Source organism: Leucopleurus acutus (assembly GCF_964270905.1).
Source record: "Leucopleurus acutus genome assembly, chromosome: 2".
NCBI lineage: Eukaryota > Metazoa > Chordata > Mammalia > Artiodactyla > Delphinidae > Leucopleurus > Leucopleurus acutus.
Window position 1 is genome coordinate 28,652,269 of NC_139143.1, and position 26,802 is coordinate 28,679,070.

At 33.5% G+C, this 26,802-nt stretch overlaps 1 protein-coding gene across 4 annotated transcripts in view; it reads left to right on the forward strand.

The window, feature by feature from the left end:
• CEP170 (centrosomal protein 170) overlaps positions 1 to 25,478 on the forward strand; it is a 152,247-nt gene extending 126,769 nt beyond the window's left edge. For 3 of the 4 annotated variants that reach the window (XM_082834688.1, XM_082834690.1, XM_082834691.1), the window contains 7 exons: positions 1,430 to 1,664; positions 11,037 to 11,184; positions 13,208 to 13,378; positions 17,192 to 17,280; positions 20,749 to 20,842; positions 21,596 to 21,647; positions 23,208 to 25,478. In XM_082834688.1, coding sequence (XP_082690814.1) covers positions 1,430 to 1,664; positions 11,037 to 11,184; positions 13,208 to 13,378; positions 17,192 to 17,280; positions 20,749 to 20,842; positions 21,596 to 21,647; positions 23,208 to 23,497 — 1,079 coding nt within the window. In that variant the 3' untranslated portion in view covers positions 23,498 to 25,478. The remainder of the gene's footprint in view (positions 1 to 1,429; positions 1,665 to 11,036; positions 11,185 to 13,207; positions 13,379 to 17,191; positions 17,281 to 20,748; positions 20,843 to 21,595; positions 21,648 to 23,207) is intronic. The other variant, XM_082834689.1, reaches the window with a different exon arrangement.
• The last annotated feature ends 1,324 nt before the right edge of the window (positions 25,479 to 26,802 follow it).

Sequence of the window (26,802 nt, forward strand, 5' to 3'; positions counted from 1 at the left end):
AATGGGTAGGCTCTGACTTATGATGTAGTCCTGATTATAGATTTCTTTTTCTCTGTTCTTAAAGCAGTTCTGGGGGCAGTGTGTATCAATTTTGTTTGAGAGCCAACTCAGCCTTACAGAGCCCCAGGCAAAAATGTAGTTAGGGGAGGAAAAGACAGGAAAGGCATAAAATTCTAGTGGAGTAGTATGAAGGAATTCTAGACTTCACAAACCTACACAGCGTAGAGTCAGTTTCTGTTTTAAAAGAGGGAGAGAGAGAGAGAGAGAGAAAGAAAACTCTTCTAATATTAATAACAGTTGGAACTTATAGCAGGAGCCAAGGTTTTATCACTTGAGCCACCAAAAACATCTCATGCTTTTTACTAGTTTTTTCTAATTTGAGAAAAGGAAATGGTCCGTATCTAGGAATTAATTCATTTATTCAAAAATATTTATTAAACATTTGTTAACCAGACACTCTGCTAAGTGCTAGGTACACGTTAGTGGCTTAAATAGGCATAATTCCTGCCCTTTTGAAGTTTACCATGAATTAGCTGTTATCTCCCTGTTTTTTATACTTTATGTTTGATTCTTTTATTAACAGTAGTAGTGATCTGTCTACATTAATTTGTCTTCTGATTTTCAAATGTGTCAGCAAAACCATTTTTTAAATCTTTACTAACCTTAAATAAGAAAGTGATTACCACTTTCTTTAATGTGACTATCGTCAGTATCTTCTGTGCCATAAGTGTCAGTGGTTGTGAGAATAGCTTGTAGGTTTTATTGCCATTGTCTGCTTTCACCATATGCTTTCAGTGTCAAAGCAGCAGTTGTACTAAAGATGCTTTGTTGTGTTTTTACCGTGTAAAAAGATTTTTTCCAATCATAGCGTAACAGGATGTTGAATGACAGAGGTAATGTTTTTTTTTCCTGCCATAAGGCATAATTTCCACAGCAGGAATTATGCATATTTGTATGTTGGGAAAAGAGGGTTTTTACCATCTCCATGTTGAAAGTCCATGTGGCATGAGGAAATCTTTTCCTTTATTTTTATTTTTGTCGTTGTTGTTGCTGTCATTTAAAAAAATCCATATCGTCACTTAAATGAGAAATATTTGCAATTAAATAGTACCCGAGTTAAACATTTATGAATAGAGCTTGCTTAGTTGTTTGTCATTAGTGAATTTTTCATCTGAATGTTTATTCACCATGTTACAGAAAATGTGATCTTTCTATTGTTCTTAATTCCTCATTGTTTTTAATTCACCAAAGTATAATGTTTCTATCTTTAAGGAGTAGTAGACTTATGGTTTTTGTGAGGTATGTGTACATCAGTTATTGAAAATTGTGCTGTGTGTGCTCTCATGGTGTTTTTGAAATCATGAATTTTATTTTACCTCTTTTAAAAGATAACATAATAATTCTTTTTTTAATAATTAAACTAATTTAGTAAATGCAAGATGGAGGCGCTTTCCTACTGATTATGCTTCCACCTCAGAAGATGAATTTGGATCAAACCGTAATTCCCCTAAACATACCCGTCTACGTACTTCTCCAGCCCTGAAAACGACTCGATTGCAGAGCTCTGGGTCAGCAATGCCTACTAGTTCTTCATTCAAACACCGGATAAAAGAACAAGAAGACTACATCCGAGATTGGACTGCTCATCGAGAAGAAATAGCCAGGTTGGTTTTAATGGGTTATCTCTAAGAGTTGAAATTGTTTCAACTTGATAACAAGTTTAGCTTTTACTTGGTTTGTACTAATAGTCCAAGGAATGAAATCCACAGATAACTTAGTTTTGTTGGTAGTATTACTGTCTATCCTTTTTTTTATATGGTATTTTTAATGTGAGTGCTACTTACATATTGTAGAATTAATTTATTTTGGTAAACCGCCCTTTCCTATTTCTAGTAGAGATACAGATGAATTAATATAATTTTTGAAAGGTAGTATCAGCTCTACATAATTGAGAATTGTGCAGCTAAATTTTTGATTACATTCCTTTTACCTTCCAAAGAGGTAATAGTGTACTTGTTAGAGATGTTGCTAATGTTCTCTGGGGAGAATTAGAGTTAGTCAGATTATTACTCACACTTCAGTGAGTTCATTAGATACAGTCAGTACAATCCTTTAATAATTAAATGAAAATATTATTTTGAATGTTAAATGTATTTATAATAACCTGAAGATTACATAATAAAAAGTAAAATTCATGCTGCGGATGTGATTTTTAATTGATAGCATTGTAGTTGAACATTAAAGAGAGGCTCTACTCAGATAAATGCTATAATAGTTAAGGGTTTTTTAAGTTTGTAAGGTATTAAATTTTACTGCAGTATGCCGCATGTTACCTAAACATTTTCACTGTGTACATACTAAAATTATTTCTGCCTTTAGTTTAAGACCCTAATCTTTAAGTTTTATACTTGACAACATTTATTACAGAATTTATAATAATTCATAAATGCTTTTTTAAAAAACTTTTATGATGATTTTATGATGTTCATCTTTTGTTTTCTTTACTCTGTGGACTTCTGTGAATTGTTTTTTTCTGGCTCATTAGTTTAATGTTCAGGTTTTTTTGTTTTTTGGTTTTTTTGTCTTTAATGACTATTCACTTGTGATTGCCTTTAGTTCTTAAAGAACATGCCCTTCTAATCTCATTACGCTGCTTAAACGTTGTTTTTTGGCCATATAAATGACAATAATTATTGAAGCATTGTAAACCAGTTCTGATTACAGTACAGGCATATATGTACTTTGGGATCCATGAATTATTATGGGCCCACAAAACTGTTAGTGAGAGAATCTTGACACTACATTTTTTCTTGTGGGCACAGCTGGCAACAGCAGGCCTTGCTCTTGTCTCATCATTTTTCTCCTTCCCATGCAGAAGTCTCACCACGTGAGCTCAAGGGGTACCTGAGGGAACTAGAGTGTTCTGCTTTTTCTTAGGAGGCTTTGCGTCTCAAGCCCTCTACCCCAAACTAGAACACTAAACACCTTCTTCTGGGCCAAACCCACTTCCCTGCCCCTAAACAGAAAAGAATTATGATACAAAGGGGAAAGTGAATAAGAACTGTCTGTTATATTTTCACTTTGTTTTATTTTGTTAGTATGTGCATTTTATTACCCTTGTCTATGTATATTTTATTATCTGAGGTAGTACTCTAAAGCTAGGCTATTTAACCTCTAATGATTTCATGCCTTTTTCCTCCAGTTTCTTAGTAGCTTTATGCTAATAAAACTTGCTATTGGGATTTAATTTTTCAAGGTATATTTTTCAGCCATACATCTCAAAGCAAGAGAAAGTTCTTTTTGTTTATTAAGAAATTTAAAAAGGCGGAGGGAGGATAGGAAGTATGCAAGGAGAGAAAGTTAATGTTGATATTTAATGTTCCTGTAAGACGCTGATAAGTTTGCTTAATATGAGGAAATTTATTTTCAAATAACTATGAATCACATACTAAATAGAATGGAGAAATACATAGCTTTATTTCTTTAAATTAGCTACCACTTTCACTTAAGAAAACTCACATGCTGGAGCAATACTTTTTTTTTTTTTTTGCTGTTCGCGGGCCTCTCGCTGTTGTGGCCTCTCCCGTTGCGGAGCACAGGCTCCGAACGCGCAGGCTCAGCAGCCATGGCTCACGGGCCCAGCCGCTCCGCGGCATGTGGGATCTTCCCGAACCGGCGCACGAACCTTGTCCCCTGCATCGGCAGGAGGACTCCCAACCACTGCGCCACCAGGGAAGCTCTGGAGCAATACTTTTAAGAGTAATAGGTAAAGGTATTTTTATTTGAAAAGCACAATAGTGATTTTAATTTATTACAAAATGTTTTCTGCTTTGTTATATTCTATTTGCTTAGATTTTAGAGCTATATTACTAAACCAGCACTTTGTAGTCCGTACATAGTAATTATTTACCTTCGTTTAAACTTAAAGCACAAAAATTCCATCTGGTAATTATTTACCTTCGTTTAAGCTTAAAGCACAAAAATCCCATCTGGAATATAAAGAATATAAGCAAAATATAATATATTTAGTCTTTCAATTTGAAGAGGAAACTTTTTTCCAGGTACCCCCGATACATGTGCTTTCGATAATGCTTGTCCCAGTTTCTCCATTATAACACAGATACAGATTTGCTTCCCTTGGGAATTTCTTAGATTATACCTTTATGAATTTTAGGGTAAACAAAGCTATAATACCACCTTTACAGATTATCAAATATAATACATTTAACCTAAAAATTATACTGGAAGATTATATAATTCTCATTTGGATCACAATGCACTTAACGATATTTCAGTGTTTTAGATTCATTATTACACATTCCACTGTAACATTAAATTTTTTAGGAGAGAGTTCTAGTTAACAATATTTTATTTTAAGGTTTAACAAGCAGTTCATTATAGATATGTTATAGGAGAGGATTAAATCATAAAGGCAATATAATATTTTATCCTAATGTTGATTGAAGGTATTATTTGCAAAGGTGAGATCCTCTTGCACCTTTACACCTCTGCAGTTTTATTTTGGATCAAGTTTTTGTATGCATAAGTGCTTTATATGTATTGTGTATATGCGTGTAATCCCCGTCCACTCAACAAAGAATTCCTAAGCAACTCCTATGAGCAGAATGTAGTGTTTAGCGTGAGTGAACTGTAAAGATGACTTAGACATTGATGTCCTCAGTTCAGAGTCAGAGGAAAGAAGCAAAAGTGTTGTGTGCAGTTGATACAGGCAGAGTGACAGAAGAGGTTTTAAAAAATAGGAAGTTTGTCCAAGTATAAGATGTAAAGGTGTATAGTTATTGGATGACCAAATTGAAGATAATAGAGAGCCAGCTAAATAATAGGAGACTTTGAATGCCAGCTACGAAGTGTGCATATTATTTTATGTATGTTGATACTTTAAGATTTTTGAAAAGGAAGGTAACTTAAGATCTATATTAAAAGAAGGTAACTCTGAAGGGCATTTTGTAGAATTGTTTGAGAGAGAAGAGAGCCTAGAGATAAACTAGTAATCTATTCTAGAAGTTAATGTGCAACATATTGAAGACCTGAGACAAGATAGTGTTAGTGAGGGTACAAGTGGAGATATGGACGTGTAACAGCTGACAGCATTTGATGATTGCCAGCATGACTCTATGGTTGTTCAAATGGATATTGGTAAGAATAAGGAAGACAAAAGACAGGAAGGAAGACAAGCTTCGTTTTGGACATACTGACTTTAAGGTACTTAAGGAACAGCCATGTGAAAGCGTATGGCTCTGCAACATAGGAAGCTGATGAGAGCTAGAATCATCGTTTTGGAAGTCAAAGAGAAAATACTTGAAGCTGTGGTCATAGATGATATTGCCAGGAAATGGTGAGTGAACCTAGAATACTGTTGAACTCAGAGGTATAACCTAAATTATAAGGATGCAGTACAGCTGAATGATCAGAATCGTGGACTCTGGGATCAGGCCTTCTAGATTGAAACCCAACTCTACCCACAAGGTCTGTATGACCCTTGACAAGTTAAGTAACTGTGCTCTAGTAATCTCATGCATAAAATGGACGTAACAGTAGTGCCAACTTGAGAGAGTTGACAGACTGATGCATGTGCTTGACATATAGTGCTTGACATATAGTAAGCTAGCAATAAATGTTATATTTAAGTGGAGTGCAGAGAAAACAGTGTGGTGTGTGTGTATACTCAAATATTATATTTAGAACTTAATTGTGAGCTTTCCATTTTCTGTATGACTCCAGATGTAATTGGAGTTTCAGAATCAATGTGATATTCTTATAATTTATAAAATATTCTGTTAGGCTTACCCTATACAAATAGGAAACCTAAGAATGTCAGCCAAGGTTTTGTTCACATTTTCAATCCAAACATTATTTTAAAATGTTCTTTTTTACCTGAGAATAATAACGCTGATATATAAGTGGTCTGTTTTTTTTTTAAATATTGAAATGATTGTTAAATAAATGTATCACAGAACACCCACCTAATGAGTCCTACTCCCTGATTTGATAGCCTCCAAAGTAGTCATCTGACACTTCATGTCAAGAGGGAAAAAGCTTTTATTATTACTAAGTCTTTTACATATAATACTTTTATTAGTGAAATTCAAATAAGAATACCTATCAAATACATTTTTAAAAATTTTAGAATAGAACTATGGTTTATATTTTTCAAGCCTAAATAATATTTTCAATTAAAATTACAAATGTATGGTAATCTTAACGATGAAAAACCAAATACTTGTAATTTTAATACATTACTAAAAGCTTTTTTGTTTTATTTTTTTGGTAAGAGTCAGTTTAATTTAGTGGCCAGAATTAAGTGTATGGGGTTCCTTATCATCTATAAAGTAATGTAATGAAACATCTATACATAGCAATCTATTTTAGTTAAAAAAGTCTTTTAATGGCAATACAGTTAAAAGATATACTATATTTGGGGGTATGTGTGGAAGTGAGCTTTAATAATACTAAAGTATTTTTTATTTCGGGGAAAACACCATAGAGATAAAATTTACGTTATCAAGGAATAAAGTACATCTGTTCAGTCAGTTTTAATCTTTATTGGTTCACAATAGCTGAAGTCCAGGTCCAGCCTCTGTCTGTTTGTTCTTTTGGGCTAGGCCAGATCCAAATAGCAAGGGTAGGAACAAAACATCTGCCCAGAATAACTGTCAAATGACAGTTATTCTTCAGTTTCTTATAGTTTTTCAGCATTTTCTAGATATTATGCCTTCATCATATTCTCTGACCTGAGGGTACCTTATACTACCTCTTTGCATGTACTTTAGCTATCTCAAATCTTGCTCATTGAATAAGGGCAGTATTTTCCTATCAGGTGACTTCACACCATCTTCTTTTAACTTGCAGACTTTGTGTCTGGTGGAGATGGCATGGGGTGGTGTGGTGGTGGTTGTTTCTTTAATTTTTCTCATTTATTTAGGAACTGTTTATTGATGGCCAAGAGTGTGCTAAGACCTTCAAAGTTGTCTTCTTACCATTACCTCTTCATGACTTGCTCAGTATATTTGAAGCATATTCATAAGTTTAAAGACTACACTTAAGTAAATATAACGTATCTGTGGTGCTAAGCTCACGTTTAAACTTAGCTTCATTGAAGAAAATGGGAGGTAACTTTTTTAAAAAATATATAATTAAATCCCTACGTCTTTTGATGGCCAGAAATAGAGTCTACATACTTTATTCCTCTATTTGGGCCAGCCATTAAATTGCTTTGGCTACCCAAAAGAGCTTCCAATTTCAATCCATTACTCTCCCAACCTAAGCCAGTCTTTTGTGGCTCAGGTTACCTATTTCTCCCAATTCTCCGTGCTTTCATTAAATGCCCACAATAGATGTGGATTGCCATAATTCTTTCATTAAGGTTTTTTGTAATGCATCAAAATTCCATCAACATATAATAAATATAACTGAGAGTTTCCACCAAAAGAAGAATAAGATCTTCCTTATCAGTAGGAAACTTTTGTGAACCTTCCCTATAGTCTTTAGCTAGGTCAAGTATATGAGTTAATCTTTATGCCTCTTGAGAGCTAGGCTTCTTTGATTCTTTATTATAAAGTCAGATTCAACATAAGATTTTCCGGAATGACCCTTAATGTCTCTCCTAAAACTAATTTTATATTTTTATCACTCCTGTCATTTAAAAAGTAGACTAAATTATTTCTTAAAAGCTAAGTAAAGTTATAGTTATGATCTCTTATCCAGTGTTAAAGTAACAAGAGGTTTGATTTGTTATCATTCACTTCAATGTTAGGATTCTAAAGCTAGTATACTTCTTTAGTAGCTCATCACTTCCTTTTTTCCAGTAATATCAAAGGCAGTCTCATGCTTATGGTTTATATGTATATCCTTTGAAGCTCTACTTACATATAAAAACTTCTGAAACTTAATATGCTATTAAAAAGATAAAGCAGATATTTTCCTTTTCAGTTAATTTAAAACCTAAAAGACTGTTAATGTTGGTAATTTAAATCAATAAAGTCTGATAGTTTGTTTCTATCATGGTTATTAGGTCACACTTGCAAATATTGCTTGTTTAATAGGACATGCATTTCACAAGGTCTCACTCTCATTTTCAATATTTTAAACTTCCAGTATACCCAAAGCGTATTATTAATATATTTTCCCCTGTTTTTAACCCTTCAGTGAAAAATAGCCTTTAATTGATTTAAATAAGAAAGGGGACATTACTGAGATAGTTCACCTGAGAAAATCATAAACTTCATAAAGTATGTCCTCATTACCCCACCTTTTTACAAATAATGCATATTCATTTCTACAAAATTTTTGAAATTGGATTATTGGTTCTGACCCTAAGGTAGACAGAATTACACAGATGTTATAGAACTTAACCCTGAAACTATATTTCCTTCCTTAAGGACTGTTTTCCTATCCATATTTTGTAATAAAATAAAATTAAATATGAAAATTATCCATTTTTCTAATTAGAAGGCTTGAGTTTTTATTGATATTGCAAAGGAAGCAGATGGAAGCAAAACTCCAAATAAAAGGTCTGTTCATTTTAGAATTTCCTCCTTCAGCAGATTTATTGAGGTGGAGATTGAGAATAAGAACAGGGGTTATAAACTTGGAGATCAAAGAAAGAATACAAGAGATATAAAGAACTACATTATTGTAAAATATTCTAATAACTGTAATCTAGAAGTATTACAGAATTAATTTGTAAGCCTAGATTGAACAACCATATGAATAGATCCATACTCTATGTTGAGTCATAAAACTGTTATTTCTGAAGATACTCATAACTTTGGCTTTTTTTTCTTGATAATTTTATATGCCTTTTAGAATTCCTAATACTGGTTTTAGTAGGTGCTCAGATTTTTAAGCAATGCAGATTTAAATTAAGTTAATGGTCTGTATTATTGAGTCAGCTTTAAGATAGGAATTGCCATGCAAAGAAACAGCTGGTATATACACAACATACTTGTAAATTAAAAGAAAGCTTTTCGGATGCCTACTAACTGAACAGTATATGTGGTATATACATTAAGAGTTCATTGTAGTACAGTTTTTACTGTATAACATGTTGACATTGCTGTTGTTTGTGGGGTTTTTTTAATTAATTCATTACTGCTTTCTGCAAATATCAGAAGCTTCATCGTACAAATGTCTGCGTAAAAAACTTTAAAAATAAAATAGATGGTTAGATAAGTAAAAGTTGCCTATTTCTTATCTCATTAAACTGGGTTATTCTGTTTCTCATCCTAGTTCATTTATTTTAGGAAATTACAAGAGTGGAATATTGTATCTAAGGAAACAGTTTACACCCATTCTCAAAAGAGTTACATCAACAGTTAACAAGTTTTTAAAAATTAGATGTGGAATGGTAATATGAGATATAGCGTGATGTATAGAAAGATCTGGTTACACCACTTACTGTTTGTGACCTTAACCGAAAAATTAGTGCATAACCTCTCCTGAGGCTGATTTTCCTCATCTACAAAACAAGCTGATTAATACCTCTCTTACAAGGTGGTTGTAAGAATTAGAGTTGGTGAATATAAAGCTGCTTTATAATGGTTTTGATTGTAATATAATGGTAAGTATTGGTTTTGATTATTTGAAAATATAATTCTAAGCTTCTGAAGCCAAGGACCCTGTCTGCTTATTCACCATTGCAGCCCTTAGGGCCTACCACAGTGGCCAGATCAGTAAATATTTTTTGGTAAATAAAAAGGAATTGACCACAGATTGCTTCTGTTGGGCCATAGCTTTTCTTTTTAAATCTGTAGTTAAGTTTTTATGCAATTACTGCATTCCTTGAAAGTCTTTCAAGCTCACATTTTGTATAAGTTAAAAAACTGTTACTTTGTGCTTTGGATTTTAGAGTTGGGAATCTTAAAACAGGTACTTTACAAATATTCTGTCATTCCAAAACCTTCCCTGTGGAAGTAGCCAAATAGAGATCATGTGCAGGGGATGCATAACTTAGAAAATGTTCAGTTATCACCAATAGCAATTATTTAATTCTTCAATCCATGTAGCTAAAAATACAAATAAATGGCTTTATGGAAATAAGCTCTAAACCTGGAATCTGGCCCTGTCTTAGCTACTTCTAAGTTGTATGGTCATGAGCAAGCCAGTAATTTTCTCCTAAAATGTGTCTTTATTCATAATCCGATAGGTTCTACCTCACAAGCTCTGCCTCTATCTTGTGACCCTCAAATGACATATTGTGTACTGTGAAGTATGGTATATGGTGTAAAGTGCCATGCTGTGTCACAGTTCCTCACCTTGGTACCGTACACCCCTTGGGCCATCTGGGGAAGCTTAGGGAGCTCTTCTCAGAAGAATGTTTCTAAATGCATAAACATAAAATACTTAGAATGACAAAGAAATGCAATTATATTGAAATACAGTTATCAAAATATTTTTAAAGGTATATAGTAATATATGGTTCTCTGTTAACATACTAAGTGGAATGTTATGGCTGTGGGTTTAATGAACTGCAGTAATTTTGAAATAGTGATGACTAAGTGTTTTGAGGTACTTGTAGCAACTATAATGTGATTACTTTTGTTGACAAAAAATCAGCAGTATTGCTAATACCACTGTTGTTTATTGCTTGTATTTATAATTGAAAGAAATGCTAAGTTTCAGTTAGGAGAGTAGTGAAAATAAAGTTGTAATTGCTTTTCTCATTCAAGTTCATGGACTCCTTGAATTCTGTTCACCACCCCCAAGTTTAAGAACTCCTGTATAGTCATTAACATTAACAGTGTATTTTTTAAAGATATATCAGTACTTCAGGTGTTTAACATGTATTTTTCAAAGTGACAACTTGTAGATGACGTGCAATTTAGTTTTATTAATATTTGGAATTAAAGTTTAAGACTTTGAGTATCAAATAGTTAATAGCATGTCCAAAAAAATCTTAAATTTTGAGTACAAATCTTTAACTAAATATACAATTTATGTAACTGATTCTATCAAAATGATTGTTTCTAGACCTGTTATTTGAAAGTATTAAACTTCTTTTCTAAAATTATTGCCAGGATCAGCCAAGATCTTGCTCTCATTGCTCGGGAAATCAACGATGTAGCAGGAGAGATAGATTCAGTGACTTCATCAGGCACTGCCCCTAGTACCACAGTAAGCACTGCTGCCACCACCCCTGGCTCTGCCATAGACACTAGAGAAGAGGTAGGAGATCTTCATGGAGAAATGCATAAGGTTCTTTCTTTTCTTTATTTCTTTTGCTTTTAGCTTTTTGCTTAGTTTATTTTAGTTACGTCCACCCTTCCTATTTGCATGAAGCTCTGCATTTTCCAACTTTACTTTAACAAGTTTCTTTTATGTTTTTATAACAAAACTAGTAAAGGCTAACATTTTGTCTACTATTAACATGAAGCTATAAAATGATTTAAAATAAGCACTTTGTAAAATATGAAAATAAACGGTATCTGAAAAGCAAATCCAAATTTGGTAAATGTATAAATAGTAAATAGTTGTATAAAGTTTTTGTAAATTTTACGTAGCTTCTTAACTAGGAGTTATCTCTAGTAGCAAAGAAAGAGAAAAATTCTACAGTTTTCACGACTTTAAATAATTCTGTTGATGAATATACACATGCATATGTATACACAAAGATTCTTAAAAAATTGAAATATACCTACACACACACTCAAATATGTGTATCCAGTTTTGAAACACTCGTGAACTCTGCAATGTAAGTTAGCATATATAGACTATTGCCCTTCCAAAACCAGGGCCTCCTGCCCTCCCACTCCTGGAGGCACCATGTACATACATGGCTCCAGAAGGTGCCTTTAACATATAATATAAAAATAATGTACTCTGGCCATGTTGGCTCTCTTGATTTGGTGCAGAGATACAAACAAAAGATTGGCATTTTGAAAAATGAATTATAGTTTTATTAGAACAAAGCCACACTAATTTGTTTAATTATCATCTGGCTGTTTTATGCTACAACGTCAGAATTGAGTAGTCGGACAGAAGCTGTATGGCTGCAAAGCCTAAAATATTTATTATCTGACCTTTTACAGAAAAAATTTGCCAGCCCCTAATATTGATGATTCATTCCACTCCCTTAATTTTATAAAATAATGTTCTCAATAGTAGCCAAAAATGGCTAGCCTCTTTGACAAATTTAATTCTGGTAAACTGTACTACTAAAATTTTCTTCAGTTGCTTTTTGTCACCTTTATAATCTTATTCTTTAATGGTCATTTTTTGGTTGTTTTTTCTTCCCCTTTATGTGTTGTCTAATTTGGTAAATGATGTTTCATCAACCTGTGTAGAGTTTTGTTACCACAGTGATCAATTGTAAATGTATATAAAAATCATTCTTATTGGTGAAAAACAAAAGAATCCTCTTGGTGGCAAGACATACACAATTCTTCTGGTACACTTTAAATGATGAAGATATTATTTTCACAGCTGTCTAACTAAATGTCTAACATGATTGTACCTTCACTCAGACCCAGTAAAATTTTTCAAACATTTCATTGAGTAGACTTCCATTTTTTCCTTTTGGCTTTATTTCTTATTATTGTACTAGAGTTTATTCCTTCTTCAGTAAACCTGAGCTACTTTGTACCGTATGTGTATAATTTGCACTGTAGATGGCAGTATATCATTTGTACTGGAATATGTCATTTCTGTAACATTGCTAAAAGTTTATCTAAGACCAAAAACTACTTACTTTGTGAACCTAAAAAACCTTTTTTTTTTGGAAACTTAATTATAATTTGCAATTTATTTATCTGTGAAGAAATTTGGCACCTGGATTTGGGGAGAAAAAAAGGAAAAAAGCAAGATAGGAAACTAAAAGAAAAAGAAAGATTATTTTACACGGGCAAGGCAATGTGAGTAAAATGAACTCCTTGTCCATCTACATGGCTCAGTTTTTTCTATTTACCATCTGTGTTTTCCATTTAGGGGAAACCTTATCCATGGAAGACTCAAATTTAACATAGTTACATATTTTGGATTTTGAAAATTGATGTAGATGAACATTTATTTTATAAAACAGACACCTTTGAAGTGCTTATAAAAAGAAAGTAATTGGTTTATTGAAGATTTCATGCTTCTATTACTACCTGAGAATGGAATGACTTCTGTCTAATTATAAAAACTATAATGCCAATATCTATATTTTTCCAAATTACTCTGTGCTCATAAGGATTTGCTTTTGTCCTATTAGTTAGTTGATCGTGTTTTTGATGAAAGCCTCAACTTCCGGAAGATCCCTCCATTAGTTCATTCTAAAACACCAGAAGGAAACAACTGTCGGTCTAGTGATCCAAGACCTCAACCAACAGAGCCTCCTGATCACTTAACTATTACAAGGCGGAGAACCTGGAGCAGGGATGAAGTGAGTAAACCATAAACTTTAACAAATGGCAAAGGAGGCATGCCCCATTGGTGGGAAAAAGATGAGAACTATTCAATATATAGGGCTGGGAAAAAAAGTGCTTGTCCTTATGGGTAGAATGGAATTTCATCCTGACATCACATCAAATACAAATAATTAACTCCAAATGAATTTAGTTCCTAAAGGGCAAAAGCAGGACTTTAAAATTCTTTAGTAAAATATAGGTAGATATCTTTCAACATTGCAGTAGGGAATGATTTCTTAAAAGGCACAAAAAGTTTTGACTTTAATAAAAGATTGATAAATTTGAGTATGTTAAAGGACTATGTGAAACATATAGGCAATAAGAGATTAGTATACAGAATATATCAGAACTCCTACAATCAATTTAAAAAGGCAAAAACAGCCCAGTAGAAAAATCTGCAAATAACATGCACAGCATTTCACTGAAAATACCCAAGGCCTATGAAGAGATGTTCAACTTCATGAGTGTTCAGAGAAATACTTTTCAAGACTACAGTGAGATTATTTTATACTCATTCAATTGGCAACAAATAAAAAAGTCTTAAAATACTAAATGTTGGAGAAGATGTGGATACCTAAGATTTCTTATTGTTGCTAGTGAGGTTAAATTGGTCCAGTCACTTTGGCAAACAGCTTGACATTATTTCCTAAAGTTGAGCATAAACATAGCCCATTGTCTAGTAGTTTTGCTGCTAGTGCATACCCTTTCCCATTGAGAGCAAAAGTCATGCAAAAGGATATTTATAATAGCGGTATGGACAGTAACAAAACTTGGAAACAATCTAAGTGTTTATATCTGAAGAAAATTGAATGTATTAACTGGTATGTACACAAATTGAACAATTTATGGAGTAATCAAAACAAATGAACTACAGCAACATGCCACAACGTGGATGAATTTTAGCAATAGAACATTTAATGAAAAAAGTAGGGCTTCCCTGGTGGCGCAGTGGTTGGGAATCCGCCTGCCGATGCGGGGACGCGGGTTCGTGCCCCGGTCTGGGAGGGTTCTGCGAGCCGCGGAGCGGCTGGGCCTGCGCGTCCGGGGCCTGTGCTCCGCGGCGGGAGGGGCCGCGGCAGTGAGAGGCCCACATACCATACACAAAATAAAAAAAGTAATTCTCAAAAGATTGTATATAATGTGTTTTGTCACAAATTAATAAAATAAAAATATATACTTAGGATAGAAATAGATCTAACAAGTTATATAAAAAGGAAAGCAAGGGAATGATAAATGGGATTCAGGACATTATTTACCTTGGGCGGAGGGAGACAGGGAGCTGCGATGGAAAAAACCTAGAGGTAGATTATAGCAGTTAGCTGTTTCTTTATAACAGACCACAAAAATCTCAGTGGCATAAAGCAGTAGGCATTTATTTATCACACACCTGTGAGTTAACTGGTGGTACTGCTCAGCTGGGCAATTAAAAGTTGTAGGTTGAGTTTAGGTTTGCTCCATGTGGCTCTCTTGTTGCTAGGACCACATCTGTGGATTACTGGATATACGGAACTGGAGGTAAAAGTTAGCGTATAAGAATATATATATTTGCAGTAGTACAGAGTAGAAAAAAATCCACCTGATGGAGAAGCACTGTAGCTAGTTCCATAGCTGCAATTATAATATGCTAGATGGTTTTAGAACACACTTTCTTTGTCCTGATAGTTGATAAGTTGTTCTTGGTTTCAGAGAAAGGGCCCATTCTCTAATCTTATTCATACTTACTTGTCCTGAGGTCTAGGAAGATAAATTCCTCTAAATGTAATAAAACTATAGAAATTTATATTTTTAAAGAGAATGGAAACATTTAGATTGATAGTTATCTCATAGTTGATAATCAGAAAAAAATTTAATACATTGTGGTACTGAACTCTATGACGTAGAAAAGAGAGATATCCTTTCTATGTTATAATCTACCATAGACTACCCTGCCCTTTCTCACTCCTTCCTAATTAACATATGTCTTCTACTCTTATTTGGCCTTTTTTCTCAAGGCTCACAAAATACCATTATGCTTATTTAGCCTTTCATTGTCTTTATGTTGCTTTTCACACCCTAAGTTACCTTTTATCCCTCACTAAATTCCAATACTTATCATACTCAAGTTCTGGTTTTCCATGATACTTTCCTTATTAATGCCACCGCTCACTGAACTCCCTTTCATTAGAATTCGTAAAGCAGTGAATCACAATTAGTACTTATTTACATTGTTTTTATAAAAATATTTAATAATATTTCCTGTATGTTGTTGTTATCTCCCCTACCAGTGTTTAAAGCACCTTAACATCCAAGGCCATATCTTATTTTCTGGGTTTTTTTTACAGAGTCTAGATATAGTTCTGACAATGTAAGGAACTGATTTTAGAACCCATATCTAGTCCCAAGTTCAGTCCTTTTTCTAGCATTCCACACTAGCTGTGCCTTTCATGGTTTAGCTCTTGGCAAGCTACAGGATGCTGGCCAAATTCAGCCTACCACCTGGTTTTGTAAATAAAGTCTTATTATGATACAGCTGCTTTTGCTATAATGTAGCTGCTTTTGCTATAATGAGGTGCATAGTTGTGACAGAGACCATATGGCCCCAGTCTTCACTCTCTGGCCCTTTATAGAAGTTTGCTAACCCTTGGTTTTGCCCATAAAGTTCAACTGGGGTGGTAACAACCCCCATCATTAAAACTTATTATTTTAAGTAAATTTTTAAAAATTATCTTTCCCACTGTGGAGAACAAGGATTATAATCTTCTTGATCTCTGTGTGCATATTATTTGGTGAATATTTGCCTACTATTTAATACTAGGAGAAATGCCTTGAGTTTGGCTCAAGTACTCAGTGTAGTTGAAGGTGATATATAACTGTTATCATTTTGAATTTAAGTCCACCAAAGGGATATCCTAAAACTAGAGCATTATGGGAGGGTTATTAACCAAAGGGCTAAATTAATGAAATAAACATCGATTAACAGAATCTTATATGGGAATAAAGTCTCCAAATTCAATCACTGATTGAATGATTTTTTTGACTGCACATTATTTGTCCAGCACTGTTTTGATGCCCTCACAGCTGAGTGCAGAAGGCAGCCAAGTAAGCAGGTAATTACAATTCACTGGGATAAGTGTAAGAAGGGAAATATAGGATGTGATACTGTGGGAACCCGTAGGAAAGGCACTTGAGAAAATTCAGAGAAGGGTTCTTAGAGATATTGCCATGCAATTTAAGTCCTTAAGGATGGGAGAGGTGTTGGACACTCGAAAACTGGGTCCAGTAGAGAGGGCTAGGGGATGATGAGAGATGACAATGGACATACTTCATGGAGGGAATTGAGGAATAGAAAATTCAATACAACACAGTCCCTATACAAAAGATTCTGGCTAGTGAAGGGGTCAGTCACTGAAAGATAATAAATCACTTATATTTTCCCATTTGTGATCATTTGAATTGGAAGCATGGGGGACAGGATCATGATAGTAATTGAAGATTAGATAATATGGATTGTTTTTTGAAAGTTATATGATGAAAATAATATGGAAACTTGACAAGTTATTTAACAAAAAAGAACTCCTTTGTTAATATTTACTTTTCTTTCTCAATTTAGTTACACATTGCTCTAATTAGATTTTTCATTGATCTTTATTAAAATTAGCATAAATATTAAATGCCCCTAAATTATCTTTATTAAAATTAGCATAAATATTAAATGCCCCTAAATGTAGTGAGTTGTGACTAATATTCTTGGTGGTTATCCAATAGAGCAGTACTGTTTTAATGTCTGTTCTTTTCTTTTCATGTTTCAGGTCATGGGAGATAATCTGCTGCTGTCATCCGTCTTTCAGTTTTCTAGGAAGATAAGACAGTCCATAGACAAGACAGCTGGAAAGATCAGGTATTTTTGTATTACTCAAACATCCTTGCTTCTGTTACCATCTGTTCCACTTTCTGCAAGCCTGCTACCACAGCTTCTGGGAACTCGTGAAGTCAATGGTACTGAACCTTACTGCTGCCACTAGCATGTTCTTTCCTGTTTAGATATTATAGCTATATGCTAGACAGCACGAAGGGCACAAAAAGAGAACAGATGTCCCAAATAATCAGCCCCTTGGTAATTGAGAGCTAACAGCTGTAATCACTTAGATTAATTTTATTAATAATCAGAAAAATTTACTCTTCCACAAAATAATAGTATTTGAAATTAACAGAATTTTAGGGCATCTTTTATGAGACCTCAAACTTTAGTCTAGTTACAGCTTCCTCATCAGTAAAGAGAACAAAATGAGTACTCGTGTAAGACTCAGAAAATTTATGTAAAAAGGCCATAGATAGTCAAAAACTAGATTTTCTAATGCCTTTGCTATTTATTTATGTTGAATCACAATAATTTTTTCAGTGTCTGACCCCTTCGCTAGCCAGAATCTTGTGTACAGGGACTGTGTTGTATTGAATTTTCTATTCCTCAATTCCCTCCATGAAGTATGTCCATTGTCATCTCTCATCATCCCCTCGCCCTCTCAACTGGACCCAGTTTTCGAGTGTCCAACACCTCTCCCATCCTTCAGGACTTAAATTGCATGGCAATATCTCTAAGAACCTTCTCTGAATTTTCTCAAGTGCCTTTCCTACGGGTTCCCACAGTATCACATCCTATATTTCCCTTCTTACACTTATCCCAGTGAATTGTAATTACCTGCTTACTTGGCTGCCTTCTGCACTCAGCTGTGAGGGCATCAAAACAGTGCTGGACAATAATGTGCAGTCAAAAAATCATTCAATCAGTGATTGAATTTGGAGACTTTATTCCCATATAAGATTCTGTTAATCGATGTTTATTTCATTAATTTAGTCCTTTGGTTAATAACCCTCCCATAATGCTCTAGTTTTAGGATATCCCTTTGGTGGACTTAAATTCAAAATGATAACAGTTATACATCACCTTCAACTACACTGAGTACTTGAGCCAAACTCAAGACATGTCTCCTAGCATTAAATAGTAGGCATATGATTGGGCCCTAAAGGTTTGTTAATTCATGTGTAATAACTAATTGATTAAGCTGACCTTTTTTTTTTTCCTACAAATTTCAGTTGGGCTTTATGCCAGGGAAGGGAGAGCTTCATTTGTCTCTGGGCACGTGCCTGATTAGGAAATCATAGGAGGTTGGTTTGTCATGTGAAGGAGAGCTCTCTTACTTGTGACAGAAGATGGGATCAGCAAACTTGGGAGTGATGTAGTCATTAAAGGAACACATACACAATATTCCACCTAAGATGATGTTAGAGCACTAATGACTTAATCACTGAGTATGATTAAAATGAAAATAATGCACTCATTTATAAGCCCAATCAGAAATTAGAAAATGGTGTTATTTATGAAGAGCCTGCAACTGATGTAATTTCTCTAAATCAGTTATAAACCTGAAAATGTGCACAGTTTTAATTTAGAAAGATCCAGTGAAAATATATTGTTATTATACCTTTTACTTCTTTGTAACATGATTTTAATAATAAAAATATTTTTAAAATAATAAAATAAATTTTAATAATAAAAAGGGGTGATTGGACTTAGATGGATTAGAAGTTGTGAATAGTAAAATACAGATGGTAAAGCAAAATAATGAAATTAAGACAAATCACATGTAGGTAGCAAAGACAGCTGCCTGCTCAAATAAATGAGCTAGAATGTAAGTTCCGTGAGAGTAGGGGTCTTTGTCTAAACATACAGCGACTAGAATGTACAATATTTGTTACTATTTGTTGATGAATGATTATTAAATTATGACTCTCTAGGAAATTAAGCTTCTTTAAAACTCATAGCTATATGTGAAAATTGATAAGGGTAAACTTATCAATAAAGACATATTGTCTTTAAGTTTTTTATCCCTTCAGTGGCTTAGAACTCTGGGGACATTTGTGTGAGTGTGTGAGTTAGGAACCTCAGGTGACAATTCTAAGACATTTTCAGCAAAGGTGAAATATGTATGGTTTAACAATTTGAAAAAACACAAGCATTATACTCAGTAACCACCTTCTGGCAAAATTCACTGAATTTTCAGTGTGGCTAAGCACAGACTTTTTGTATTGTATGAGTCCATTGTAATTCTAAGTTGGTCCATGAAATAGTCATTGTTTTCTTACTTTCACCAATCCTAATGCTGTAAGCTATGAGGACTCTTTTATAGAGCACATAATAATTTCTTATGCCTTAATATCATAGTCATTAGGATAACAGCTCTTAGATAGTTGGCAAGGATGTTTAGTCTTTTGGGTATAGAAATTTTAATAGTAGATCAGAAGAATATTCTTATATAGGATTCTGGAACCATTGTTGCCTTTTTAAGTATGGTTATTTGTAATTGTTGATGTTCCAGACTTGATTAGATGTTTATGAATTTCATGTTTTTAAATAAGTTGAACCTAGCACATTGAACTTTGAAGAAATACAAATAAAAATGTAATTTAGTTTACTACTTAAATACTGATCAGCTTCTAATAGTAATACTTTACTTTCCGGTACAGTGTTGGTTTTTATATAAGGCAGTTAAACTAGATTTCCAAGCCCAATGAAGAAATTCAAATAGAAACTAAAAAGGTACCTAGTATTTACAGCTCTCTAAAGCTGCCGAATCGTGTCTTCTAGATTGAAGAGAGAAGCATACCACATTTGAAAGACAAGTCAAAATTTTGTGGTCCTTTATTTTATAAGTTAAGATACTTGAAATTAATTTTGAACATAAGGATCTTTATTAGCAATTGTTTTTGTCAAAAGGATAGTGTCTTAACTCTTAATAGGTTATTATGTACAAATATACTAACATGAATTAGGATTTTTAAAGAAAAGCAGCATAAGTACTCTAGTTTTCAACCTTTGAACTAATGTACATGCTTTGCTCAATCAATATGAAGCCTTTTCCTATTTAAAGAGGTCTTGACAGACACAGTTGTTTATACCTAATTCAACCTATTTTCATCTTATATTTATACTGCGTGTGTTCTATATGAATGAAGTTGTGTTTTTGTTATAAAAGGTGGTTATATGGTTAATTACAAGTATTAGATAAAGTTTTGGGGTTATTCATCTACATTTGTTTTATATTTGGTTTTCAGTAAAGAATGAGATAAGTACTAAAGGGTTTATGTGTGTATTCATAACCAGTCAGTTACTTTATTAGTACAAATCTCTCACATAAATGAGTTTATTGGTAATGTTGGCTCAGTATTTAATTCACAGTTCGTGTTAACACTTAGTGTTTTTTTTAATTCTTGTGTAGCTTTGAAAAGATACATTGCTTTTGTATTATCAGGAAAAATGTGATAAGTTTTTAAAATATGAAAAGTAAAATGCTTATTTTTTTATTTATAGAATATTATTTAAAGACAAAGATCGGAATTGGGATGAAATAGAAAGCAAGTTAAGAGCTGAAAGTGAAGTCCCTATTGTGAAAACCTCAAGCATGGTATGATCATTTTTCTTGAATATTAAAACATTTTTTTAAAGTAAGGTTTTGTTTTCAGGGAATGATATGCTTATTTTTAAACTGTTGATTTACATTTATAAAAGAAGATATAAGTGCACAAATTTGGGGAATTTTATGCCTTCAGTTTTCTCTCACAGGGATTTAAAATGTTGACTGCTTCAAAGTTGCAGAGGGTATGGAGGAACCTTTTATGTTTCTGTTATACACTCTTGTTCTTGTAATAATTATGTGTTATAAATAAGCAATTTTGAAATAGGAGCCAAACTCAAATATAAGTTGACATCAGTCATTTCTATTTACTTAATAGATTGCTTGTGTCCTCCTCAAGAATTTGTACAGATTTTTATTGTTCAGGAAGTCATCCTAAAACCGAGGTTGCAGTTTATACATTTTCCAAAGAAAATCCTTAAGCACTTTTACAAAGTCGTTGCAAGAGTGATCAATACAAGTTTTTCAGAATCTTTGCTTATTGTTATTATTATTATCTTGAACTTTTCATCTTCTGTCATCTCATTGAAAAAAAAAATCTGTTTCAACATTAAAGATTTTAAAATTTGAATCTTGTTTACTGGATATCATGAATTATTTCATATCCTGTTGCTACAGATGTGGTGCCATGTCAATAATAATTAAGGATTCCAAATAAGATTAGTGTGAGGTTCATTGCTTATCCAATCAAATAAAAATGTTTTAATTAAAGTAAGCTAATTTTTGTCATTGCTTTCCCTACAGGAGATTTCTTCTATCTTACAAGAGCTAAAAAGAGTTGAAAAGCAGCTACAAGGTAAATTTACTACTGATTAAGTGTAAAGAGCTAACAATTTGGGACAAGTACATTCTAAGTGGTATTTCTAAAATATTATTAAATATTAGAACACTGTTTGATTAAGTGTAATGATGTATGGAGAAAGATATAACATTCTACATATTCAAATTACTCATAAAAGGAAAGTATTAAAACCAGTATAAATAATTAAAAATATAATAAAGTTAAATTCTAGGCACATAGGCTAGAAGTTATATATAGTATATGAAAAATATATAAAATATTAAAATATGTATATGCAGCTGAAAATGCTTATTGACAATTAACATTGTTTACTTGATTTGATAATTCTTAAATTGTATATATGGTATAAACCAAATGAACTTATGTTATAATATAAATAATAATAATTTGGATAAACCACAAGAAATGAGTGCATATTGGACACAGGGACCAGAAGGAGGAGGTAGAGAAGAAAAAGAAAGAGACTTTTGGCCTCCTAAACTTCAACAGGGACATTGTTTTTGGTGTATGTCAGATCTTTAATTATGCATTTATGCCTATGTGTGTCTTGACCTAGAAGTCCCCAGTGGTACAACAAGCAGATTCCAGAGTCAGTTTCTAATTCTACTGTCTTTGTCGATTGAATTATCAGAGGCATGATATGTTGGTCCAACTAAGTGATTCTTAACCGTTTTTCAGCCTTAGCACACCTAAGGGTTATAGTATAACCCCCATGAGGCAAAGTGGCTTGTTTACGTGATTATTAGCTGGTAGGAGGGAGTATGCTTTTAAAAGGACCTCTTAAATAATTCTTGTATCTATGGTGCTTCTTTCTCCCATCTCCCCACTCTACCCAATGCCAAGTTGAAAATCACTGTCCAAGATTTTCCCTTGTCCACGCAAGGATCTTTTGGGTTGAAAGCTGGTTTTTATCTGGCCCTTCCCATGAGGTAGCAAGGTCTGTTTGGCCTGCTGGGGCTGCCACGGGATATTAGTATCTGGACTATGAGGGGAACTTTATGGCCCAGTGGTACATATATACTTGTACATGGCTAATACCCTAGCACTCTCACCAGGATGAAGGACAACATGCTGTGGTAGGATTCAGAGTGTGCTGATAATTACTTCGGCCTCCTCAACTTTCAGGTTACTCTGAACCGTGTTTTAGCAACCAATCTCCAATTATCTGAGTAATAAATAAGGCCAGGAGTGTTTCTTTAAATCATAACCAATATTTTCATCATCCTCTTATAATGATTAAAGCATATTTCAAAAAGATCTTTCCTGAATTCCATATCTCCAAATCCTAGTCTTCCAGCAGGCTCAGATGCCCATAAGTAGCCTACTCAAGGGACCATAGAAAGCTTTTAGGTTTTTATAATCCACAATATAGATCAGCCCCAGAATTCCTGAAAGTGGGGTTTAAAATATAGAATTGAAAGGATTAGCCAAATTTAAGCTCATATAAGCATCAGTAATTGAAATATTATCCAAGTCACAAGCAATATTCATATCCAGATTTAACTGTATCTACAATTATATCTTTTTCCCTCTATTTCTTTTTTTTTCTTTCAGCAATCAATGCTATGATTGACCCAGATGGAACTCTGGAAGCTCTGAACAACATGGGATTTCCCAGTGCTATCTTGCCATCTCCATCAAAACAGAAGTCCAGTCCCATGAATAACCACAGCAGCCCGGGTCAGACACCGACACTTTGCCAACCAGAAGCTAGGGTTCTTCATCCTGCTGCTGTTTCAGTCTCAGCTGAATTTGAGAATGCCGAATCTGAGGCTGATTTCAGTATACATTTCAATAGGTTCAACCCTGATGGGGAAGAGGAAGATGTTATAGTACATGAATGACTTTCTCTTGCTTGTTAGAAATAATTACCTGTGGAATGACTAGGAATATTGGAAGCAACACAGTGTTGACTTATACAAAATAAGAAAGCTTGGTCAACTACAATCTTGTTATCTCTGTCTTCTTAATTTTATTTATTTTTTATCTATAATGTGGAGTCATAGTAATCCTTTCAAACCATTTAGATAACCATTTGATGCACATAGAGGAAAAATCAGATTGTGACAGTTTCACATTTTGTGGTTTTATGATTTTCAAATTGAATTTGATAATTGCATCCTTTCCCTTCATAGATCTTTGTTTTTTTTCTTTAAGCCATGCTGTGACCTACAAGCAAACTAAATACCCAACATTTCTGACCCCCATGTATCCTGTGCCAAGCTGCTCCCTGAAATGGACTTCCTCTTCATCTGTACAGATTTGTTAAACACTTATATTTGCTTCTTAAATAATAGGATTTATATTAGTATTCATTACCATTGGATACAATGACATATTACTCTCCACAGTCAAACTGACCTTTCAAAACAGTCCTTCTTGTGTTCTAAAATTTTCCAACATATATGTGATTTATATAACTTTGTTGCTGCGTAAATTTTCTTGGGGTTTATGGAGATGAACTGTTACGTTTGCACTAAGATTTGCTGGGAGTGGTAGGTGGACATATCTATATGTCAGTAAGGACTAACCATCTTTTTTTTTTTTTTTTTGTATATAGGATATTGATACTGTATTTGTTTTAACCCCACAGTGTTTTACTCCACTTTAAAAAAGATGAATTTGGCACTTTTTACCATTTTTTTTTAATGAAAGTAAGACTTTGTCTCATTTTAAGGCAAATAACTAGAAGGATTAAACTAGACAGTTTAGGTGGAGTATATTTTTAAAACTAAGAACATGTATATTGGTCCTGTGTTACCAAGTTTATATGTGACGGTTGAAAAAATTTTTCCCTTGAAATGATCATGAAGTTAAAATTTTTGGCATTAGGAAACTTGGAGAACCAGTAGTCATAAGATTAGTGGATAGTTTCATTCCCAAGCGATAAGTTGCTTCTGTGTGTTTCCCTGTAGGACCCAGTAGTAAATCCTGTCTCAGTCGTGTACATTTATAAGGACCCTGCAAGGCGACAACGACCAAGGCTTTGGGCCTGTGCTAAACAGGAAGCTTATGAAAAGTATCTTCTATAAACTTGTTTTTTCTCCTTCCAGTAAGTTCACATTTGGATAAGTTTAAAAAGAAAGTAATTATCTTTATGTTGCCAGAACACTATAATTTGGGTGTATCTTATTAATTCAGTTAAATATTATTAGTAAACCTTGACCCCATCAGTCTATAAAGATTAAAACTGCAACTTTTGCAACTTTTATGAAATACTCTTTAATATTTCAGCAATAATCCTGTGCTACATTTGTTTTAGGAAAGTAGCTCTGTTCACTTCAAAACTTTACAGGATTTTTAAAAATCCTGTACTGTTGGGCCAGTTAAAGATGCAAAAAAACTGTTTTGTAGAGTTGTAAAAACAAAAGTCTGTTGTAAGATGGATCTCATATTTTTCTTTAAATTAAAAAAAAAAAAGGGTAAATGGACTGTTGTCCTTGTAAACCTAAATTCCCAATTCTGTCTAATAAAGGAAAACTGAAAAAATGATTTTAAAGAGCATGAATGGAAAGATACAATTGCTTTGAAGAAATAAGTGAAACATTAAAACAGGGTCAATCCATTTGAAGAAAAAGTACGACAAAGTAATCACCATTGTTTCCTCTTTGTTTAATGTTTGAGTACTGATTATATCAACATGGAAGTAGAAGGTAAGGAGTTGTTTAGGAAAATATTAGCATCTATTCTACTTACATTATCATTTAAGTGTTTACACAGTTTTGTTCAATTACAAACATTTGGCCTTTTACTATGTTATTTTTATTTTGTATGAATACATTATTCTCCTTATTTATTTTTGTTACCTTTATTACTTATGTTATTTTGTTATGCATTTACAACTCCATTTTTAAATAAAGTGTTTCTGGAACTTTATGCAGTTGATTGTACATTTTATTTCTTCTACCATCTGGATTGCTAATACTTCATTAATTTATATAATAATTGTATATCATTTTCCAAGGTTTAGCAAAAGAAGAAATTCTTCAGTATTAATTAATATGTGGTAACTGTAAAACTTCATACTATTTTGGGCTAAAGAAGAAAATACTTTCTTAGCAAATTATAGCAAATTTAATTCTCTTAGCTTAATATGCTAATGTAATAGGTACATGCACAGCCTTTATTTTTAGCTGGCCTGGAGTCATCAGAAAGCTTTATGACAGTGATATATTTGGGGAACAAAGAAGAATTTAAAATACATCTTAAATTTAAGAACTATCCATTTGGACTCATTTTCTTTCATCGTATCATTCGTTCCCAAGAGTCTTGAATATTTCCCTGTTAACAATAATAAAAATGTTATCATTCAGCATTCTGTTTCTCGGCCTGACCTTTTTAGGCTTTCCATAATGTGGCTCTTTTTTTATGTCAGTGTACACCTGATACAGACTCTCCACCATGAGTTCCTGACAGTCTGGAGCCTCTTCAACGCTCTGTGTACTGCTTCTTCCTCCCCTTCCTTCCTGCTTATGCACATTCCTTCCATTCTTCAGAGTTCCACCGATCTCTTCATAAAGCTTCCCTCACTTGACTGGGCCACAGCAAAGGGCTGTGCCACATACTTATATTTTCCCCTTCCCTTCCCCCACTATACATACACGTGTTTCTTCCTTCTAAATTAATAATCTCTATTTCCTGGGTATACTGTATTTTAAAATGTCTGTGCTGTTTTGCTTCCTTCATCTGTCTTTGGTTTTGCTTGCCATATATGTCTCTGCCTGACAGGATCCTAACTTTTGAAAGGAAACTAGACTTAGAAGCTTAGGCTCCAGACCCATTCCTCACTACCTAAAAATGTGTTTCTATATCTTCTGATCTGCAGAATGAAAGCATCTTGATATCCAAGTCCCTTCTAATCCAAGTGGTCTATGACTGTGAAGTGGTTCTCCTTCCTGTTTTTCTTCAGAAAACCTTCTCTGATTCCTTGCCCTACAAAATCCTTTATATCTCTATCTTCTTTGGAAAAATTTCTATTTAGGTCTTCTGCCCATTTTTGGATTGGGTTGTTTGTTTTTTTTGATATTGAGCTGCATGAGCTGCTTGTAAATTTTGGAGATTAATCCTTTGTCAGTTGCTTCATTTGCAAATATTTTCTCCCATTCTGAGGGTTGTCTTTTCGTCTTGTTAATGGTTTCCTTTGCTGTGC